This window comes from Silene latifolia, chromosome 4 (assembly GCF_048544455.1).
Source record: "Silene latifolia isolate original U9 population chromosome 4, ASM4854445v1, whole genome shotgun sequence".
NCBI lineage: Eukaryota > Viridiplantae > Streptophyta > Magnoliopsida > Caryophyllales > Caryophyllaceae > Silene > Silene latifolia.
Window position 1 is genome coordinate 28,670,133 of NC_133529.1, and position 17,914 is coordinate 28,688,046.

General features: G+C 36.3%; 1 protein-coding gene and 2 long non-coding RNA genes across 3 annotated transcripts; 2 read left to right on the forward strand and 1 right to left on the reverse strand.

The window, feature by feature from the left end:
• Positions 1 to 145: 145 nt before the first annotated feature.
• On the reverse strand, positions 146 to 1,142 carry LOC141651296 (uncharacterized). Its single transcript, XM_074459015.1, has 2 exons — positions 488 to 1,142; positions 146 to 401 (listed from the first exon to the last, which is right to left on the reverse strand). The coding sequence occupies exons 1-2, from the start codon at positions 1,045 to 1,047 to the stop codon at positions 146 to 148; spliced, it is 816 nt and encodes a 271-aa protein (XP_074315116.1). The 5' UTR covers positions 1,048 to 1,142.
• Positions 1,143 to 5,029: 3,887 nt separating this feature from the next.
• LOC141652172 (uncharacterized) lies at positions 5,030 to 6,641 on the forward strand. The gene is made up of 3 exons (XR_012547004.1): positions 5,030 to 5,239; positions 5,887 to 5,944; positions 6,514 to 6,641. It is a non-coding gene; the product is annotated as an uncharacterized LOC141652172 (long non-coding RNA).
• A 4,068-nt stretch (positions 6,642 to 10,709) lies between these two features.
• LOC141652173 (uncharacterized) lies at positions 10,710 to 12,659 on the forward strand. Its single transcript, XR_012547005.1, has 3 exons — positions 10,710 to 11,257; positions 11,904 to 11,961; positions 12,532 to 12,659. It is a non-coding gene; the product is annotated as an uncharacterized LOC141652173 (long non-coding RNA).
• The last annotated feature ends 5,255 nt before the right edge of the window (positions 12,660 to 17,914 follow it).

The following is a 17,914-nucleotide window of genomic DNA, read 5'->3' on the forward strand; positions in this document are numbered from 1 at the left end:
CTTGTATAATACAATAACTGAAATACAGTATTAGAATAATCACAGAAACAATAAACAAAATTGAAGAATAGGAAAATTGAAGAATATGAAAAACTGTTTTAGCTGAATAAAATAACAGCTAATATACTTTACAATAATCAAGTAACTACAATAGAATAACTGTCATAACCATTGTAAATTTACTGAAACAGAAATATATAAAAAAAATTTCACATACCGAATGACTTGTACAAAAAAAACTTCTTGTGGGGGATAACCCTTTCCCAACCTTGACCAGCATGTCATTAAGTAAGAATGACCAGCAATCAATCACGTTCGATGTGATCATAGTCTTAGCAGACAATGAAATAATGTCATCTCGAGTTAACATGTGATGAAATGAAAACACAACCAAATCCTCCCTGCCACATGAAAACAAATTATATAGTAGATATATTAGCAAAAAAAGAAAAAAAAAGAGAGGGAACAAAAAACATATAATGCTTACCCAATTCGTAGGTCATGATCGTGCAGAAAACAGTAATCAAGTACAGTCTTCCTCCGCATTAAAATAGGAGCAAAAAGCTCCTTGTACTTGCACAAAAAAACAGAAACTACAACTGCATCAGGATTGGGTGATTCACAATCTAAATCACACCCTATACCACAAATCCCAAAAAACGTATGCTCAGGCATAACGTCTGAATGCAGCAGGTAAGCACTTATAACAGAATTATCTTGGATTCTATCCCCAACAACACCCTCGTTGACAACTTTGTTAACAACGTCATCCACACTACTCAAGTCCACAGCTTCATTCTCAACATCAATATTATCAATGCCGTCATCAGTTGGCACCTCCTCATTCGGTTTCTCAACCGCTACATCAGGGACCTTATTTTTACCTTTCTCCCGAGAATAAACCACCTTATATTTTTCGGGATCAAACGCAAAACCCCCATTCCTTTCATCTTTTCCCTTTTCATGCTCCCCCTTTTCATGCTTCCCCTTTTCATGCTCCTTACAAAAACTTTCATACAACGGCAGTTTACTTCCCGCCTGTTTCATTTCCTCAGCTTTTTCACAAATAAAATTGAAATATTTAGTGAACAAAGAATCATCGTCACTAATGAAAGCAGGAGTCGAAGAAACTGAAGTGGCTGTCGAAGATTCTTCAACTGTTGAAGAACCACACTCCTTCCCCATCGCTTCCTTCCGTTGCGTGTACAAATGGAGAAATATCTCAACATCCCTCTTCATCATCAAAAGATGTGCTTGGGAAACCTAAGAAAAAGAAAAAAAAATGAATAATTATACTAAGTCTTTACAATAATTATAATAACTCTTTACAATAATTATACTAAATCTTTACAATAATTGTCCTAAGTCTTTACAATAATTGTCCTAAGTCTTTACAATAATTGTACTAAGTCTTTACAATAATTGTCCTAAGTCTTTACAATAATTATAATAAGTCTTTACAATAATTATACTAAGTCTTTACAATAATTGTCCTAAGTCTTTACAATAATTGTCCTAAGTCTTTACAATAATTGTACTAAGTCTTTACAATAATTGTCCTAAGTCTTTACAATAATTTACAATAATTGGAAAAATAACTGCTACAAAACTTTAAAATAACTACACTACACCTTTACAGTAACTACACAAAAATGATTGAAAGAATGATTGGAACTTACATCAGCGGCCTTTGCTCGAATAACATCATCAGTATCAAAACAGTCAGACAGTTCAGATACTTTTTCCTGTGTTCAAAGTTTATCAACGATCGCACACACCTCGGTGACTTTTGCTTCTCTTAAGCGTTTGCGGAGACAGGATACACACCATTGACATATTCCCATTACCTAGCGAACCAGACTTGAACTCTGAAATACACCTACTAACAAAATACTTCTCATCCCAGTGCTTGATAAGAGGAGTCTCAGAAGACATTGTTTTTTCCTTAAAAGACAAACGATGGAAGTATGCCACCATAACAACAAGTATGCAACCACGCAAAGTAGAGAACCCAGTTCTACACTGCTCAACACCTGCGACTAATTTATCAAACACATACCCACACCAATCCAAATGGTGGATACGTGAAACATCTTGCACCGCTTTAAGAATTGTAAAGTCAATTCCATAATTTGAAGGGGGAGCAAGGACAATGGACATAGCATAAAGCACAAATGACCTCCTAAATTCATCTCCCCATCATCCCCCAAATCGATAATTGCAGTATAAACAGCAGGGATAGTAACATAATTTGTCCCTTCTACGTTAAACTTCTTCCGGAACTCAACTTTCAACGTTTCTTGTGAAGACAATACACTATGTCCAGTATAAACAACCTCAACCTTATCACCACCATTTGGCAATCCAAAAACATCACACACATCATCTTTTGACAGAAGAAATTTGACATCTCTTGCTTTAAAAATATGAGCGTAGCATTAAAGTGTTTTACAAACAATGGTATAACACCCAATGGTATCTTGGTCACTTTAAAATCAAGCAAACCGCCAAATCCGATCTCAATGACCTTTGATTTGGACCAAGTTGTTTTACCAGATTAACCAAACCATTAGGACGATGACTCACTTTAATGTTTGAAGCACTTTGAAAATGGAAAATCAAGCAAAAATTAAAAAGAGTAACACATCAAATAAAGAGAAACTCATAACAAGGGGGCAGCACACATATACTCACATGTTCAATTTTGAAGTTCAGGAACCTTCATCGAGCTTCTTTTTTGGAAAATTTACTTTTGAGCGTTTCAAATCATCTTTATTACCATCTTGGGCTCCCGCTACGTTTAGGACCCATTTGTTTGTATCACCGAGCAACAGAATACAAAATTATCAGAATAAACACAAAAAATATGACAACAACTAATACAATAACTGAATTTTAATAATACAATAATCGCATCTGAGAATACAATAACTGGACTTGACTAAAATGATAACTAAATAATACTACGTATAGAATAACTAAATTACTATATTACAATAACTACCACAATACATTACAATAACAACATCAATATATTACAATAACAAACTTTTCATATCAAAATAACTGGACTTGACTAAAAGCTGACTTTTAAACACTAACCAAAGATCAATATCTAAAATAATACTCATTACAATAACAGATTTTCTAAATTACAATAACTAGCACAAATACATTACAATAACAACATCAATATATTACAATAACACAAATAATTCCAAACAAACACACATTATGTTCATTAGAATGTACAGGAATTCAAGACAAAAAAGAAAAACCTGAAGAAAAGATACAAAAAATGAAAAAATGAATTACGAAACCCTAAATTATGCGGAAAAATTGAAAAAATTAATTTAACAACAAAAACAAAACAAAATTAAACTATATACTAAACAAAATGAAGAATAAACACAGAAAACAAAAGAAAATCAAGTAGAAAACAAGAAGAGGAACCGAAAATCGAGTAGAAAATCAGCGGAAATTGAGCACAATAACTGAAGTTCAATTGAGTTCATTGATTACCTGTTGAGAGAAACCGAAAATGGAGTAGAAAGACGAACAAATTGAGCACAATAACTGAAGTCCAATTGACGAGAACCACGAACGAAACTGACGAGGAATGCAGAAACTGAATAACGAAAATATGAGAGAGAGAGAGAGAGAGAAAGATAGAGAGAGAGTGAAACTGAATGAAAAAAGTGGGAAAAAGAAGTTCAAGTGTCAAAAATTTACTTTATATATGAGATGTAAGATTAAATCTCAGCCACATATCTTATGTTAGATGAATGGTCCAGATTTAGAGGGGTAACTCACCAAAAGTACCCTAACTCATTTGATCTTATTTCTCTCTCTATATATATATATATATATATATATATATATATATATATATATATATATATATATATATATATATATATATATATATATACATATATATATATATATATACATATATATACATATATATATACATATATATACATATATATATACATATATATATACATATATATACATATATATATACATATATATATACATATATATACATATATATATATATATATATATATATATATATATATATACATATACATATATATACATATACATATATATACATATACATATACATATATATACATATACAGTCATCTCCACGATCATAACTCACGATTCACAATTTTTACACACACCCACATTAGCTTCTCAAGTTCATTTCTTTTATTACCACAAAAGTCACCCATAACTTAATATGATACTAAGTCCCAATACTCCGTACTCACTGTCCCAATAAAAAGGTTATAAACCACCTGTAGTTTCAAGTTCAATACCATATATGTTCCACAATTCTTTTGCCACAACTATGTCCACCAATGGCTGATCTAAAACAAGATCAAAAGTATTCTAACAACCTCTCACAACTGTGTCCCATTAACAGAATATTACAATACCATGACAACAATGGAAACATACCCAACTCTCTTTAATATCTTCTCTATCCCCACTCCCAAGCCGACATTGGTAAGAACATCGGTAAACAAAACAACAGTCTATATGTCCAAGCCGAACCTCACAGGGTATAGAAGTAAACAAAACAACAATCAACATAACTAATATATACTTTCGAAAGTTCGTCTCATCAGTATTCCGCCTACTCCACCACAACCGATGACGGCATCGCAACACCGCCACCAACAGCCGCACCGCAGCGCGAAAATACTCGTATCACAACACGAATTACCGTGCCCGGATTGCCACCCGAGGCACAACAACCACATCGATCGTCATCATAACTTATACAATCCCATAACACTGACTCAGTACAACTTCCTTGACCAGAAGACTTTCTTAATGTAATACTCCGTATTTTATATTACTATTTAAGTCGAGTAATTGTTTAGTCGATAATTACGTTAAGTTATTTTACTTGACTCGCGTTGTATCGTAAGATCGAGTTGTTTTGTAAGTTAATTGAGACGGGTTTACATGGAATTCGAGATGTGAGCTAACCCATTTACCCTCGACCCATTGGAGTTTACCCAATAACATGTTTAACCCAACACCCAACATCATGTTTTAACCTAATTCTTAACCTAATTTTTACCCTAACACTACACAACCCTCATCTCACCTGCCTCCCTCTTTTCGACGCACACCAACACACACACACACACGATCCTTTCATTTGATTGAAGATTGCTCATCGATTCCAACCTAATTCGATTCCCTGTTTGTAAGTCGATTTCATTCCATTGTTTATACTGTTTTAAAGTCGTCTTTTTCGAAAAGTTTGAAAAGAGAGTCCTGTTTATTTGATGTCTAGTTTATGCATATAAAATCTCATAGTCAAATTCTTTGTGGTTTGTCCTAGGTGATTTATTTATGAACATGTCGCTGAAAAGTCCGCGAATCTGATTTGGTTGTGGAAAATGATTTGAAACCTTAATTTTTATGTCGATTCAGTTATGAGGCTTCTTCATACATAATCTTTGTATAGTCTAGATGATAATAGGATTTGGAATTTCTGAAAAATAATGTTTTAAACTCGTTTTATGAATCAATACTTTTTATGCGACGGTTTCTGTCAGTTTTTGGAAATCAGTCTGGAAACCCTTGATAAGTATGGAATTTGGGAAAAACACGTTAGATATAAATTGTAGCTAAGACTCATGGGGTTCCAATTCAATTGGCCTTGTATCAATTTGATTTTTCTGGAATTAGTTATGTATTTTATTCCGAGTCTGTCATGTGCTGGAAAATCAGGAAAAAAAACGTGTTTGTTCTTTAAGTTGATATTCCTATTAAGTTATGATGAGTCTAGGTTATGTGCATGATTATTTGATTGAGTAGGTGGTAATTATATATAATTATGTTATGTAGGTGATGGATATGTGAAGGTTCATAATTGATTGCTTGTGTGAGCTTGGATTGCGAAAAGGTAGGGAAATACACTTGACTTCTTATCGTGTTGTTGAATTGGGTTGACTTGTTTGTGTTTCATATGACCAAATTGTGAACGTGACTTGATTCGTGGTTGTTGATTACGCTATGATATGGTTGATCGAACTGTTCGTGTTGAGTGTGTTATCACAACATTTGGTAGTTGGCATGATTTCATTCATTGATATACATATTGTATTGCATTGTTTACTGTTGAGCATTCATATGCATTGGAGATGGAGGATGTTGAGGTGATGTGTTGTGGTGATGATGATGTTGTGATAAGGCCCGGGCGGGTTCTGCGGGACTTGCCCTGGTGTCCTCTGTGCGAGTGGCGGATCGGCTACGGTCGATATATATAGTCTGGGGATCGGTATGGTGGGTTGTCCGGGTTATGAGTTATGAGATATGAGTTATGAGTTATGAAATATGAGTTGAGATGGAGATGGAGGTGACGGAGGAGCATGCATATCATATTTTTGTTGTTTCATTGTTTTCCCTACTCAACCTCGTGGTTGACCCTGTGTATTCGTGAACTTTTGTGATGAACCTTTTAATGGGGAGCAGACTTGACAGGTTTAAGAGATAGAACGGGAGCTTGATGGGCGTGAGACACTGGATCGGAAGACTTAGTAGCTAGATCATCATTTAGAAGACTATCACTTTTATTTATGTTAGTTCTTTGTATTTTGACGTTAAAGAGGTTTTGTAATAATTAAGTTAAAAATAATTATTTAAATTGCCTTGGAGTTTAATTGTTATTCACTACCTCGGGAAACCGAGATGGTAACAGTCCGGTTTATTAGGGAATGTCTTGCTAAAGGCTCCTTCATAAACCGGGGTGTTCCAAAGTGGTATCAGAGCGAACGATCCTCAGGCCTAAACCAATGAACCCAATGAACGTAGGATGTGTCTAAATAAAATGAACCCCTGGGAATAAACTGTTAGGAGCTCACAGTGCGGTTAAGAAGGCGCCCTTAATGCGTGCTCTTTTGCCCTCTCAGTTTTGAACCAGGTAACCCGAGATAAATTGAGTGAATGGGGTAGTTAGAAGAAAAACCTTGGATATAATCGAGTTGATGTATACCTTGAGACCCATATATTCTAACCAGTCTGCAGGATAACGTTACGGTAAGTATTTTGTATGAATGATGACGTGATCATATGATGTTGTGGAGATGAGAAATAAATTTTTGTGTTCAGGTTGATAATCAATGAAGTGTTGGATTGTGGTAATCGCGAGCGTGAAAATAATTGCGACTTGATGATATTTATCTGGATGGATGTTGAATGATGTGTTGATAGTACTATTATGTCTAGTGATATGCGGTTATGTGATCCCGAAGCCATGCTAGTATAGTATTGTGATAGTAATCAGAAACACTATTGAATTGCATGTTTCTAGTCATAGCAATCGTGATTTAGATGTAAGGAGTAGATCGAGATGCGAAGGGATTCTATGGGGGAGATGTTACGAAGGTACACAGTGTGAGATTTAAGTTAGGATGGGTTAGTATCGATAGTGTGGTTGTAAGAGCTTGGAACATAGTAAATGAGTGACCTAGCGCTGAAACACGTTTGTTTGATTTTACTCTCGAATTGATCTTACTGCCATTTCTTTTCTGTCTATTGCCTATGGATGAAAATTTTATGAGAGATAGCCTCGTGAGTTAATGTTCATTTGGCGTTGGTTTAATGCTTATAGGATATACGGATTAGGAGTAATAAATATTTTAGTGGGCTGTGGTCAGGAAGTTCCTGTGCAGTGATGTTTTGACCAACGATTTTGTAAAAATCCTCATTTAAATTGTATTAATAATTTTTGCATAATTCCAACTCCATCGATCAGAAGATTCGTATATGTTTTCAAATTGATAAGTCACGAAAATTCTTGATATCTCTATATTAAATGGTAAGTTTTGCAAACTGACCCAAGTTTCGGACCAATTGCTGTCACATACTTGTTTGGACCAACTGAGTTGTAAAATCCTTTAAAAAATTGAATTCTTGTGCTTTAGACCTAATTCTTTTTCCCCTGTGCTTTTAACTCTCCGTATGTTATAAAAGTAATATGAATCAAATTCTAATCGAACGGTTATTTGTTCGTGGTCTTTGGAAGTTACAACGTGAATCGTGACTTGTAAAATGTGCGTTCTATGTTGAGTTCTCATACAATTGTTTGGTTATTTCATGAGCCTTATTAATGTGACCTTATAATGTTTTTATATGATGATAGTAGCACGCATGTTCAGTAGTTATGTATCTTAACAAGTGATAGAATTAAAGTTTAGTTGATAACATTGTTGACATGATAGTATGAGTGAAATTGAATAGCTTAAATTGATTCTTAATCGAGGGTGGAATATTTTATACGAGTCCAGTTGTTTGCATATTTTATATATGTTTGGCGTGTTGTAATATCTCTGGTGTGTTCATCATATGTGTATAGTGGTCGGATATACATAAATATAAAACTATATTATCATATCTTGGTAAATTTGGTGGCGTTAAATGTTAACTTGATTGTTCTAATACACTCGCATGAATATTTATAATAATTATGTTTAAATGTTTACACATGGATGAAAGTAATGAGTATGTCTAAATGTTCACACATGTAGAATGTCATCTGAGTTCTAATGTCTTTCATGTGAGTTGTGTGCCTATAGTTATACTTATTACCTTCATCGCATTAAATTATTTCAGTTGAACCTAGACCTATGATATGATAATAAAATAGTGTTGTTGTTCCTTATTGGATATGTTCATAGTTGTATTGTCATGAAATGCTAAGGTGATTATTTTGACGGAATTTTTTTTTCTTATGTCAGCTATGTTGACCAATTATAATGAGATAACCCTTTGATGATTCACATGTTATGCGTATGTTTAAATGATAGTCGTTATAGTTATGTTTAATTGAGCCGCGAGTTGCCTATTTGTTCAAACCGTGCAAACCAGAGAACTTTTTCACCTTGCTAATATTTTGTCATATATAATGTTTTACAAGTTATATGATGGTATATGTACATGTTTAAGTTGTTTATGCGATATCTTTCGTTTTGCTGAAAATGAATTATACTGAGTTGCTGGACACAACTGAACGATATGGTTGCTAAAATGTTAAACACATGGGCGATATGGAAGTAGTGTAGTGTTGTCATGGATCATATGTTGTAATTTTTATTGGGAAATATGTTTCTAGAATTTATATCATACAAACTGACTAACTCATGTTGCGTGTCTGATGGGTCAATTGGTTTTGATTATGTGTTATGTTTTCTATGGTTTCAAAGTGTTTAAGTAGTGCATATGCACCGCATGTTCTAATACTCCTGGTGATTGTTTAGTAGTAGGGCAGAATGAATGCGCATATGGCTCAATTGTTCGGAATTAGTAATAGTTTTGACTTGGGAAAGGAATTTGGTGGGGTCAATGTTAGATTGTATGCTGATATACGTGTATCCTCGTGGTTGATCTTTCTAAGGTTGTTGTTCTCTGGTAGATAATGCGAACTGTGATAATCTTGAGTTGGCCAAAACCCTGGTATTACAATGACTACTCGAAAACTTGTTATATAACTTTCGCACACTTAAACCTCGTGAATGTATCCTCTATCTTAACACCCTTCTACGGTAGCATCCTTGTGTCTTAATTTCTTTAACTTCCCACTTTGTAGGATGGATCCCTACAATGTACACCCGCGAGACTGTTACATGTCACTTGATGCTGACTTCAATGAGCATTGTGAGAAACTTTGTGCTGCCATGGACAAGTATGGCCATAATGGACACCCTGAGTACTTAACTAATACTCAGTTAAGAGCGTATACCCTTATCGATACTATCCCTGACTCTGGCATACTAAAGGACAGCAAACACTTCTATATGAGAGAGTTGTCCACCCATTGCATGAGGTTATGCCGTGACCCCAATTACTGCGGCGGGGCCAGTTACCCGCCCGAGCATACCTTTGACTTTATATCAGGCGACCTGAGATACGAATTTTATGCTAATGTACCTGATGCCGAAAGTACGACTGAACCACCCAAACCAGACCTTGGGGAAGAGGTGAACCAGGAAGGGAATGACATAGAAGTCACCAGAATCAGAGTAAGCGTGACCTAAGGACTATTAGGTTAGAGCTAGTAACACCATGATCGGCCTGTTATGAAACCGTGCAAACCTTTGGCTCCGTCCTTGCTGTTCTTTTAGTTTGATGTTGTGTTTTTAAGTTAAGCATGAGCTAAGTAATAAGTGTTACTTGTTGACAATCAGTTAATTCCATAATAAAACCTTGTTTTCGACTTTAATGTTAATGTACAGTCTCTTATCATGTGTTCTTTTCTGTTATATGTTGTTGACAGTGATTTTGTTGCATACGTATATGAAAGTTGAAAAGAGGTTACGAGGACGTAACCATGTTTTTAGTTGGGTAGGATTATAAAATCTTAATGTTATGTTGCACTTGTTTATAGATTGTGGTTTGATTAAGTTGATGTTTCGTTGTGTGGTACCCATGCAAATGAGTTCTCTATGTTGTGTTCTTTGTGGTTTGATTAAGTTGATGTTTCGTTGTGTGGTACGCATGCAAATGAGTTCTCTATGTTGCGTTCTTACTTCTGTTAGTTGGTTGATGTGTAAGAGAAGCATGTAGTTAAACTACTGGTATGGTGCTCTAATAGGTTGAGGTGAACAACGGCAGTAGGATGATGGAATGATTCGTGGTGATATGTTTGCATGAAGTAAGTTCCGGGACGTAACTTTCTTTTTAGGAGGGTAGAATGTAACATTTTGTTTTAACATTTTGTTTTATGGACCTAAGTTCATGAGTTCTTATACTGGGGAATCTGTTTTGGTATCCACGGTGATGTTGGAGGTGTGATAGATGAGCGAACTTCGGGACGAAGTTCATTTTAAGGGGGGAAGACTGTAATACTCCGTATTTTATATTACTATTTAAGTCGAGTAATTGTTTAGTCGATAATTACGTTAAGTTATTTTACTTGACTCGCGTTGTATCGTAAGATCGAGTTGTTTTGTAAGTTAATTGAGACGGGTTTACATGGAATTCGAGATGTGAGCTAACCCATTTACCCTCGACCCATTGGAGTTTACCCAATAACATGTTTAACCCAACACCCAACATCATGTTTTAACCTAATTCTTAACCTAATTTTTACCCTAACACTACACAACCCTCATCTCACCTGCCTCCCTCTTTTCGACGCACACCAACACACACACACACACGATCCTTTCATTTGATTGAAGATTGCTCATCGATTCCAACCTAATTCGATTCCCTGTTTGTAAGTCGATTTCATTCCATTGTTTATACTGTTTTAAAGTCGTCTTTTTCGAAAAGTTTGAAAAGAGAGTCCTGTTTATTTGATGTCTAGTTTATGCATATAAAATCTCATAGTCAAATTCTTTGTGGTTTGTCCTAGGTGATTTATTTATGAACATGTCGCTGAAAAGTCCGCGAATCTGATTTGGTTGTGGAAAATGATTTGAAACCTTAATTTTTATGTCGATTCAGTTATGAGGCTTCTTCATACATAATCTTTGTATAGTCTAGATGATAATAGGATTTGGAATTTCTGAAAAATAATGTTTTAAACTCGTTTTATGAATCAATACTTTTTATGCGACGGTTTCTGTCAGTTTTTGGAAATCAGTCTGGAAACCCTTGATAAGTATGGAATTTGGGAAAAACACGTTAGATATAAATTGTAGCTAAGACTCATGGGGTTCCAATTCAATTGGCCTTGTATCAATTTGATTTTTCTGGAATTAGTTATGTATTTTATTCCGAGTCTGTCATGTGCTGGAAAATCAGGAAAAAAACGTGTTTGTTCTTTAAGTTGATATTCCTATTAAGTTATGATGAGTCTAGGTTATGTGCATGATTATTTGATTGAGTAGGTGGTAATTATATATAATTATGTTATGTAGGTGATGGATATGTGAAGGTTCATAATTGATTGCTTGTGTGAGCTTGGATTGCGAAAAGGTAGGGAAATACACTTGACTTCTTATCGTGTTGTTGAATTGTGTTGACTTGTTTGTGTTTCATATGACCAAATTGTGAACGTGACTTGATTCGTGGTTGTTGATTACGCTATGATATGGTTGACTGAACTGTTCGTGTTGAGTGTGTTATCACAACATTTGGTAGCTGGCATGATTTCATTCATTGATATACATATTGTATTGCATTGTTTACTGTTGAGCATTCATATGCATTGGAGATGGAGGATGTTGAGGTGATGTGGTGTGGTGATGATGATGTTGTGATAAGGCCCAGGCGGGTTCTGCAGGACTTGCCCTGGTGTCCTCGGTGCGAGTCGCGGATCGGCTACGGTCGATATATATAGTCTAGGGGGATCGGTATGGTGGGTTGTCGGGTTATGAGTTATGAGATATGAGTTATGAGTTATGAAATATGAGTTGAGATGGAGATGGAGGTGACGGAGGAGCATGCATATCATATTTTTGTTGTTTCATTGTTTTCCCTACTCAACCTCGTGGTTGACCCTGTGTATTCGTGAACACCTGTGATGAACCTTTTAATGGGGAGCAGACTTGACAGGTTTAAGAGATAGAACGGGAGCTTGATGGGCGTGAGACACTGGATCGGAAGACTTAGTAGCTAGATCATCATTTAGAAGACTATCACTTTTATTTATGTTAGTTCTTTGTATTTTGACGTTAAAGAGGTTTTGTAATAATTAAGTTAAAAATAATTATATAAATTGCTTTGGAGTTTAATTGTTATTCACTACCTCGGGAAACCGAGATGGTAACAGTCCGGTTTATTAGGGAATGTCTTGCTAAAGGCTCCTTCATAAACCGGGGTGTTACACTTAAAACCTCTTTACTAGATCACAACGCAACATATTACATGGAATCACAGATACTAACCTTATGAATATTATCCATATCATGACTCATGAGGTCAGAACCTCACACAAACATTTATACATATCATGGACCCATAATCGAATCTAACTACCCAATGTTGATCACGTAAGTTACCACCTGATAAAGGTTACCTCTCACCCGTGCTTAACTCGTATGCCCCTCCTATTACATTCTCCCATTCGCATAACTACCACTTCCTGACAAATGTAACCATACCATTAATACTCAACTACTAGCACCTGCCTCCTATAACCACATTCCATACCCCCTCACAACCATACATATCAACCCGGCCTCTACTAAAAAATCAACCTCTTTAGAATGGCTATCTTCCCTATTTAACATCATCCATAACCACTAGTGACAACACTACGACACTACCATCTTCCATGAAACTACTCTCTTACTATCACTTCTTAATATAACAATCCCTTTCCTCTCTTAGGTTATCATCCCAAATAACGAACATCAAATCAATCAACAAAATTTACCTCAACATTACTTCCAATTCTATCCTTTATTGCATCGTCGCCTAACTCTCCACCAAAATCTCATATTGTGCAAACACTCTGCCAGTTCTTACTCCTTTAATACCTCGAAACTCACGGCTAACATGTCGTCCTGAACTCCTATATAACTATTAACTCACACCCTCTCATGATGTTATCGTGTATCTTCATGATTCCTTACTTTCATGCCCCATAACTTTGGTCAACGTTCTCCCAACTTACTTCCATCCAATAATACCAATTAATAATTCATCTCCTTCCTTCTTCTACCTAACTCTTTAGTAATCCGATTACCTTCTTGTTGCTCCACAACTCAAATTCCATTAATTCATATCAATATCTTCTCCTTCTTTCTTATCACGAATCCTCTCCCATCATACTACTCACTCACACTTGTAACCATCAAGTCCCCACAACTAACTGTTACCCTTTAATTAGTTGTATCTCCCTTTCGTATCCCTAGAAAACCAACAATTTACCTCATACCATTAATTGCCCAAAGAATTACACATCGTGCTCACCTCTTGATAATCCAAATTCCCAAACTCAGTCACTATCTATAAATCCATGTCGCGACATAACTCCATCTAAGTTCCCTTCTTCTCTATCCCTCTACAACAACCTTTCATTATATATATATTCTTAACCAACACAATCCTAACCATCTCCCTCCATAAATCCTTACACCTCTCAAGTTGTCACTATTCACATCCTTCCTTTCAATCTTTCATTCTCACGTTTCTTTACACTTACATCACCCTGGCCCATATACACTTACTTTTATATAACTCAACACGTGACTATATCAATCCCCATATCTCACAAAACATGCTCCTTGCCTCGATTAGCTCAACAATCTTCCCTTTCTTTTTCCACTATTCCTCACAACCACATATAACACATGTCCTCCCTATCCAACACATATCCCTCATAAGCCGACATTCTCCATATCATAGCATCTAGTAACTTACGTATCAATGAAGATACCTCATTTCTGCACCTCCCGCAAACCATCCGGTGATGATTGGGCCGCATGTTTGATACGCGGAACGATTTGTGACAGTTCGTAAGTTTATCGTCAAGTGATTGCTCAAACACTGATGTCTACCTCTTAGTTGTCATCTACGCGCCGATACGGTCGTTTTGACAGTAATTAGAGTACATTTGGAGTCCGGGCCTAAAACCGTCTTCATTTTCTGATAACCGTTAAATCCCGAGTCAGAATGTTCTGGAATGTTCCGGATATTTCTATTCCATATTTTATAATATTTCACAATCTTTTAATCTTTGGTAAACAATTTCCCGTAATATTCATACAAAATATTAAGGAAAACCAAATTATCCTGTCATTCCACAATTTAAACACGGAAATCTTTCTTCCGCAGGAGGAAACCACCTGGGAACAGACGCAGCAGGTGCTGCGCCTCTTCCAAGAGACGCAGTGACTGCTGCGCCTCTTCCCAGGTCCTTTTCTGCGTATTTTTCGTATCTTTTTCATATCTTTCCGAGATTCACTTCCAAAGTCTCTCAGAAAACCCTATTCCTTCACGTGATTAGTATAAATAGAGACCTTCGGTCTCACATATTTCTCACACGAGTGTTCGCCCTTCTCTTCTCCCTTTGCATCCTAGACCACGTTCTTACTTTTTGGCGTCTACGTGCTTGAACATTCGACCACGTAAGCTCGAATCCTTCTGAGTACCAGCCTCGTTTGCATGACCGACCAATTTGACCAACTCCACAATTAATCAACTTAACTAATCTTAATCGTTTTCCTCTTACGAGGGCACTTTCGTTACATTCGAGTCGAGCATCACTAATCGTAAACTTAGTTCATCTGTTTTCGTCAAACATGTAAGTCTGAGGGTGTCAATCTCTCTTTTATTATTGTTATTTACTTTTTGTATCACTAATATAAGATTTATGTCGAAAACATCTCTTAAAACCGATTTATAAAACCTCGTTTAAAACCCTTTTTACGGATTACCAGAAGATAACCGTCGAGAAAGGACGCAGCAACTACTGCGCCTCTTCGAAGGAGCGCAGTGTTTGCTGCGCCTCTTCGTGAGGCTGCCGCAGTTCCTGCTTCCTTTCTTCTTCCTTCGTCCTCTGTAATTCGTCTTCTTTATTTGTTTTCGTTTGTTTTCTTTAATTCTTTGTTACAATAACATAATCTTCTCACATGTATATTATTTATCATTCATTAGTATATAATTCGTCATTAAATCCGACTTGAATCCCTTATAATCTCATATTTGCGGGTTTTCGTCATTAAAATCAATGCGGGTTGTAGAAGTTCAATTCGTTCATATTGAGTTTCTGGAATTCGACTTTTGATATATTTTCATCTGTCTATTGTCATATTCATCGCATATTTGTCATTAGTTTGTCATTAATTCGTTGTGTCTAACCTAATTAGTTCACTAATCAATCGTTCATCCATGTAATTAATTCGTTTACTTCGTCTTTTCCATGTTTCGTTGCTTTTATGACTCGTTCATATGTAATTAATGAACAAAATCACTTTCATCCGAGTAAATATATTAATTAATCCTTAAAATCACCAATTAATGTTAACGATTTGCAGTTTCGGCTTCACAGCCAGAACTCACCCTTGGAACAGACGCAGCAACTGCTGCGCCTCTTCCAAAGGGCGCAGTCCTGCTGCGCCTGTTCCAGGTTGATTTCTGTCTATGAACTTCTGTTCTGCCTTGACCTAGTTTAATTAATCTACGTGTAATTAACTATTAACCGTATTATCGTCTACTGTTTCTGTTCGTTAATTCCTTTATTCATTCTTTTTCCCAAATTATCCGTTTTAAAGGTATTTTAACCATAAATCGCTAAACTCATTGTAATTATTGTAATTTTTATTATTGTTATTTTTCTTTATTGTATTTATCGTTGTATTTTGTATCATTTGTATGTTTTCACATGTAATTGAACATAAATTCCTACTTTGACTAAATTGTTTGCTAATTAATTGTCCACCGACTTAGTCTAATTCTCACATGCTAGGATTAAAACTTGGATGTTGCATTGAATGCATATAATCGACGATACATCAAGTATAGACGATTTCCCTAATCATTAGGAGAGGCCGCTATCGAGGCGGGCGGGATTAGGTGTTCGATCAAAAGAGCTTCCTAATACGTACCCTCACCCCTTACTCCAGATCTCTGTGAACATCCGTGTTCATTGGCATCCAAGAGAGTCATTCTAGACATAGAATGCTAAGGGTAACGATTGCTTGGTGTTCATGTCACTACTTTTTGTCTTGACATGACACGAGGTATTCGAACGGTTCCAATTTCCCATAAAAATTGGTGGCGACTTCACAAATGCAAACGCTTGTTTCCCAAGCGCCCCCGTGGCCCCATGTCCATAGTTTGGCGACTCCACTAGGGATAATACACTTACGTGTAGCCAAAAGGGTGAAACTTGAACAAGGTTAGGGAATAGTTTGTACAAGACAATTGTCAGTTTTCATAACTCGGTCTTCCTAGACCGTTTTATTCGGCCTTCCTAGGCCCAACCCAACCCATTTGACCAATCGTCCCGTCTAAACGGTCCTAATTCTTATTTGGGCCCAAGAATGGATAGCGATTGACGTCATCCATACCATGATGCTTACTCTTGTTTGTATCAAGGACCTTCACTACTTGAGGAAATGGACTAGGAATCGGCCTTACTCTTGTTTGGTACGAGCCTCTCCACAGACTTTGGATTTGATTGTTCGGTATGGCAACCCGCCCCTTAAACCAAAACCCTTTTAAATGCACTCAGCATCCCGTTATAATGCTTGTACAAATGTTTGTACTTTACATGATCATCATTTCTAAACGAAACCATGACGATTTTTGTAAAAATCAATATCCCTTTTTTAAATGAAAATTTCGAAAAGGCCCATAAATAGCGCAAAACCGAGTCGAAACTCTGTCCGTTTGTCGAGTCAAAATTCGGGCCCAAGCCCATTTCAAAACCTCACTTCGAGTCCACTCCTACAACTACACTATAGTTGACTAGGATACACATTTTCAAACTTTGTCTTTTCTTCAAAACTCACTCAACACAAGTGGCACACACCCACTTCACAAGTCAAAACATTTCTTCTCTTAGTAAGTGTGTTAGGATGGTCGATCGTGTTTTGATTCGTCGTTGATCTCTTATCCATTTTTCAAGATGCCTGAAATAAGTGACGTGAACTTCAATCAACTTCAAGATGGTAATGATCGAATCCTAGCCGCGCTAGCTCAAATCCAAGTTACCCAAGACCAAGTGTATGATCGCCTTGACACCATCGAGGGCCGGATCTACGTCGTAGAAATGAGGATTCCTCCTCGAGAAAGTGAAGTCGTTGATGACTTCGTGAATTACTTCAGGGACGACAGCCCTCCCATGGGTGTGACTGCAGCTAAGAAAAGGCTCCAATACTTGGAGGAGCAATTGATGTATCTTAAAGGGGATGACATTTATAGGGAGAATAATCGCAAGTATGAGGCCGTCAATTCCAAATTGCCAACCAACTTCAAC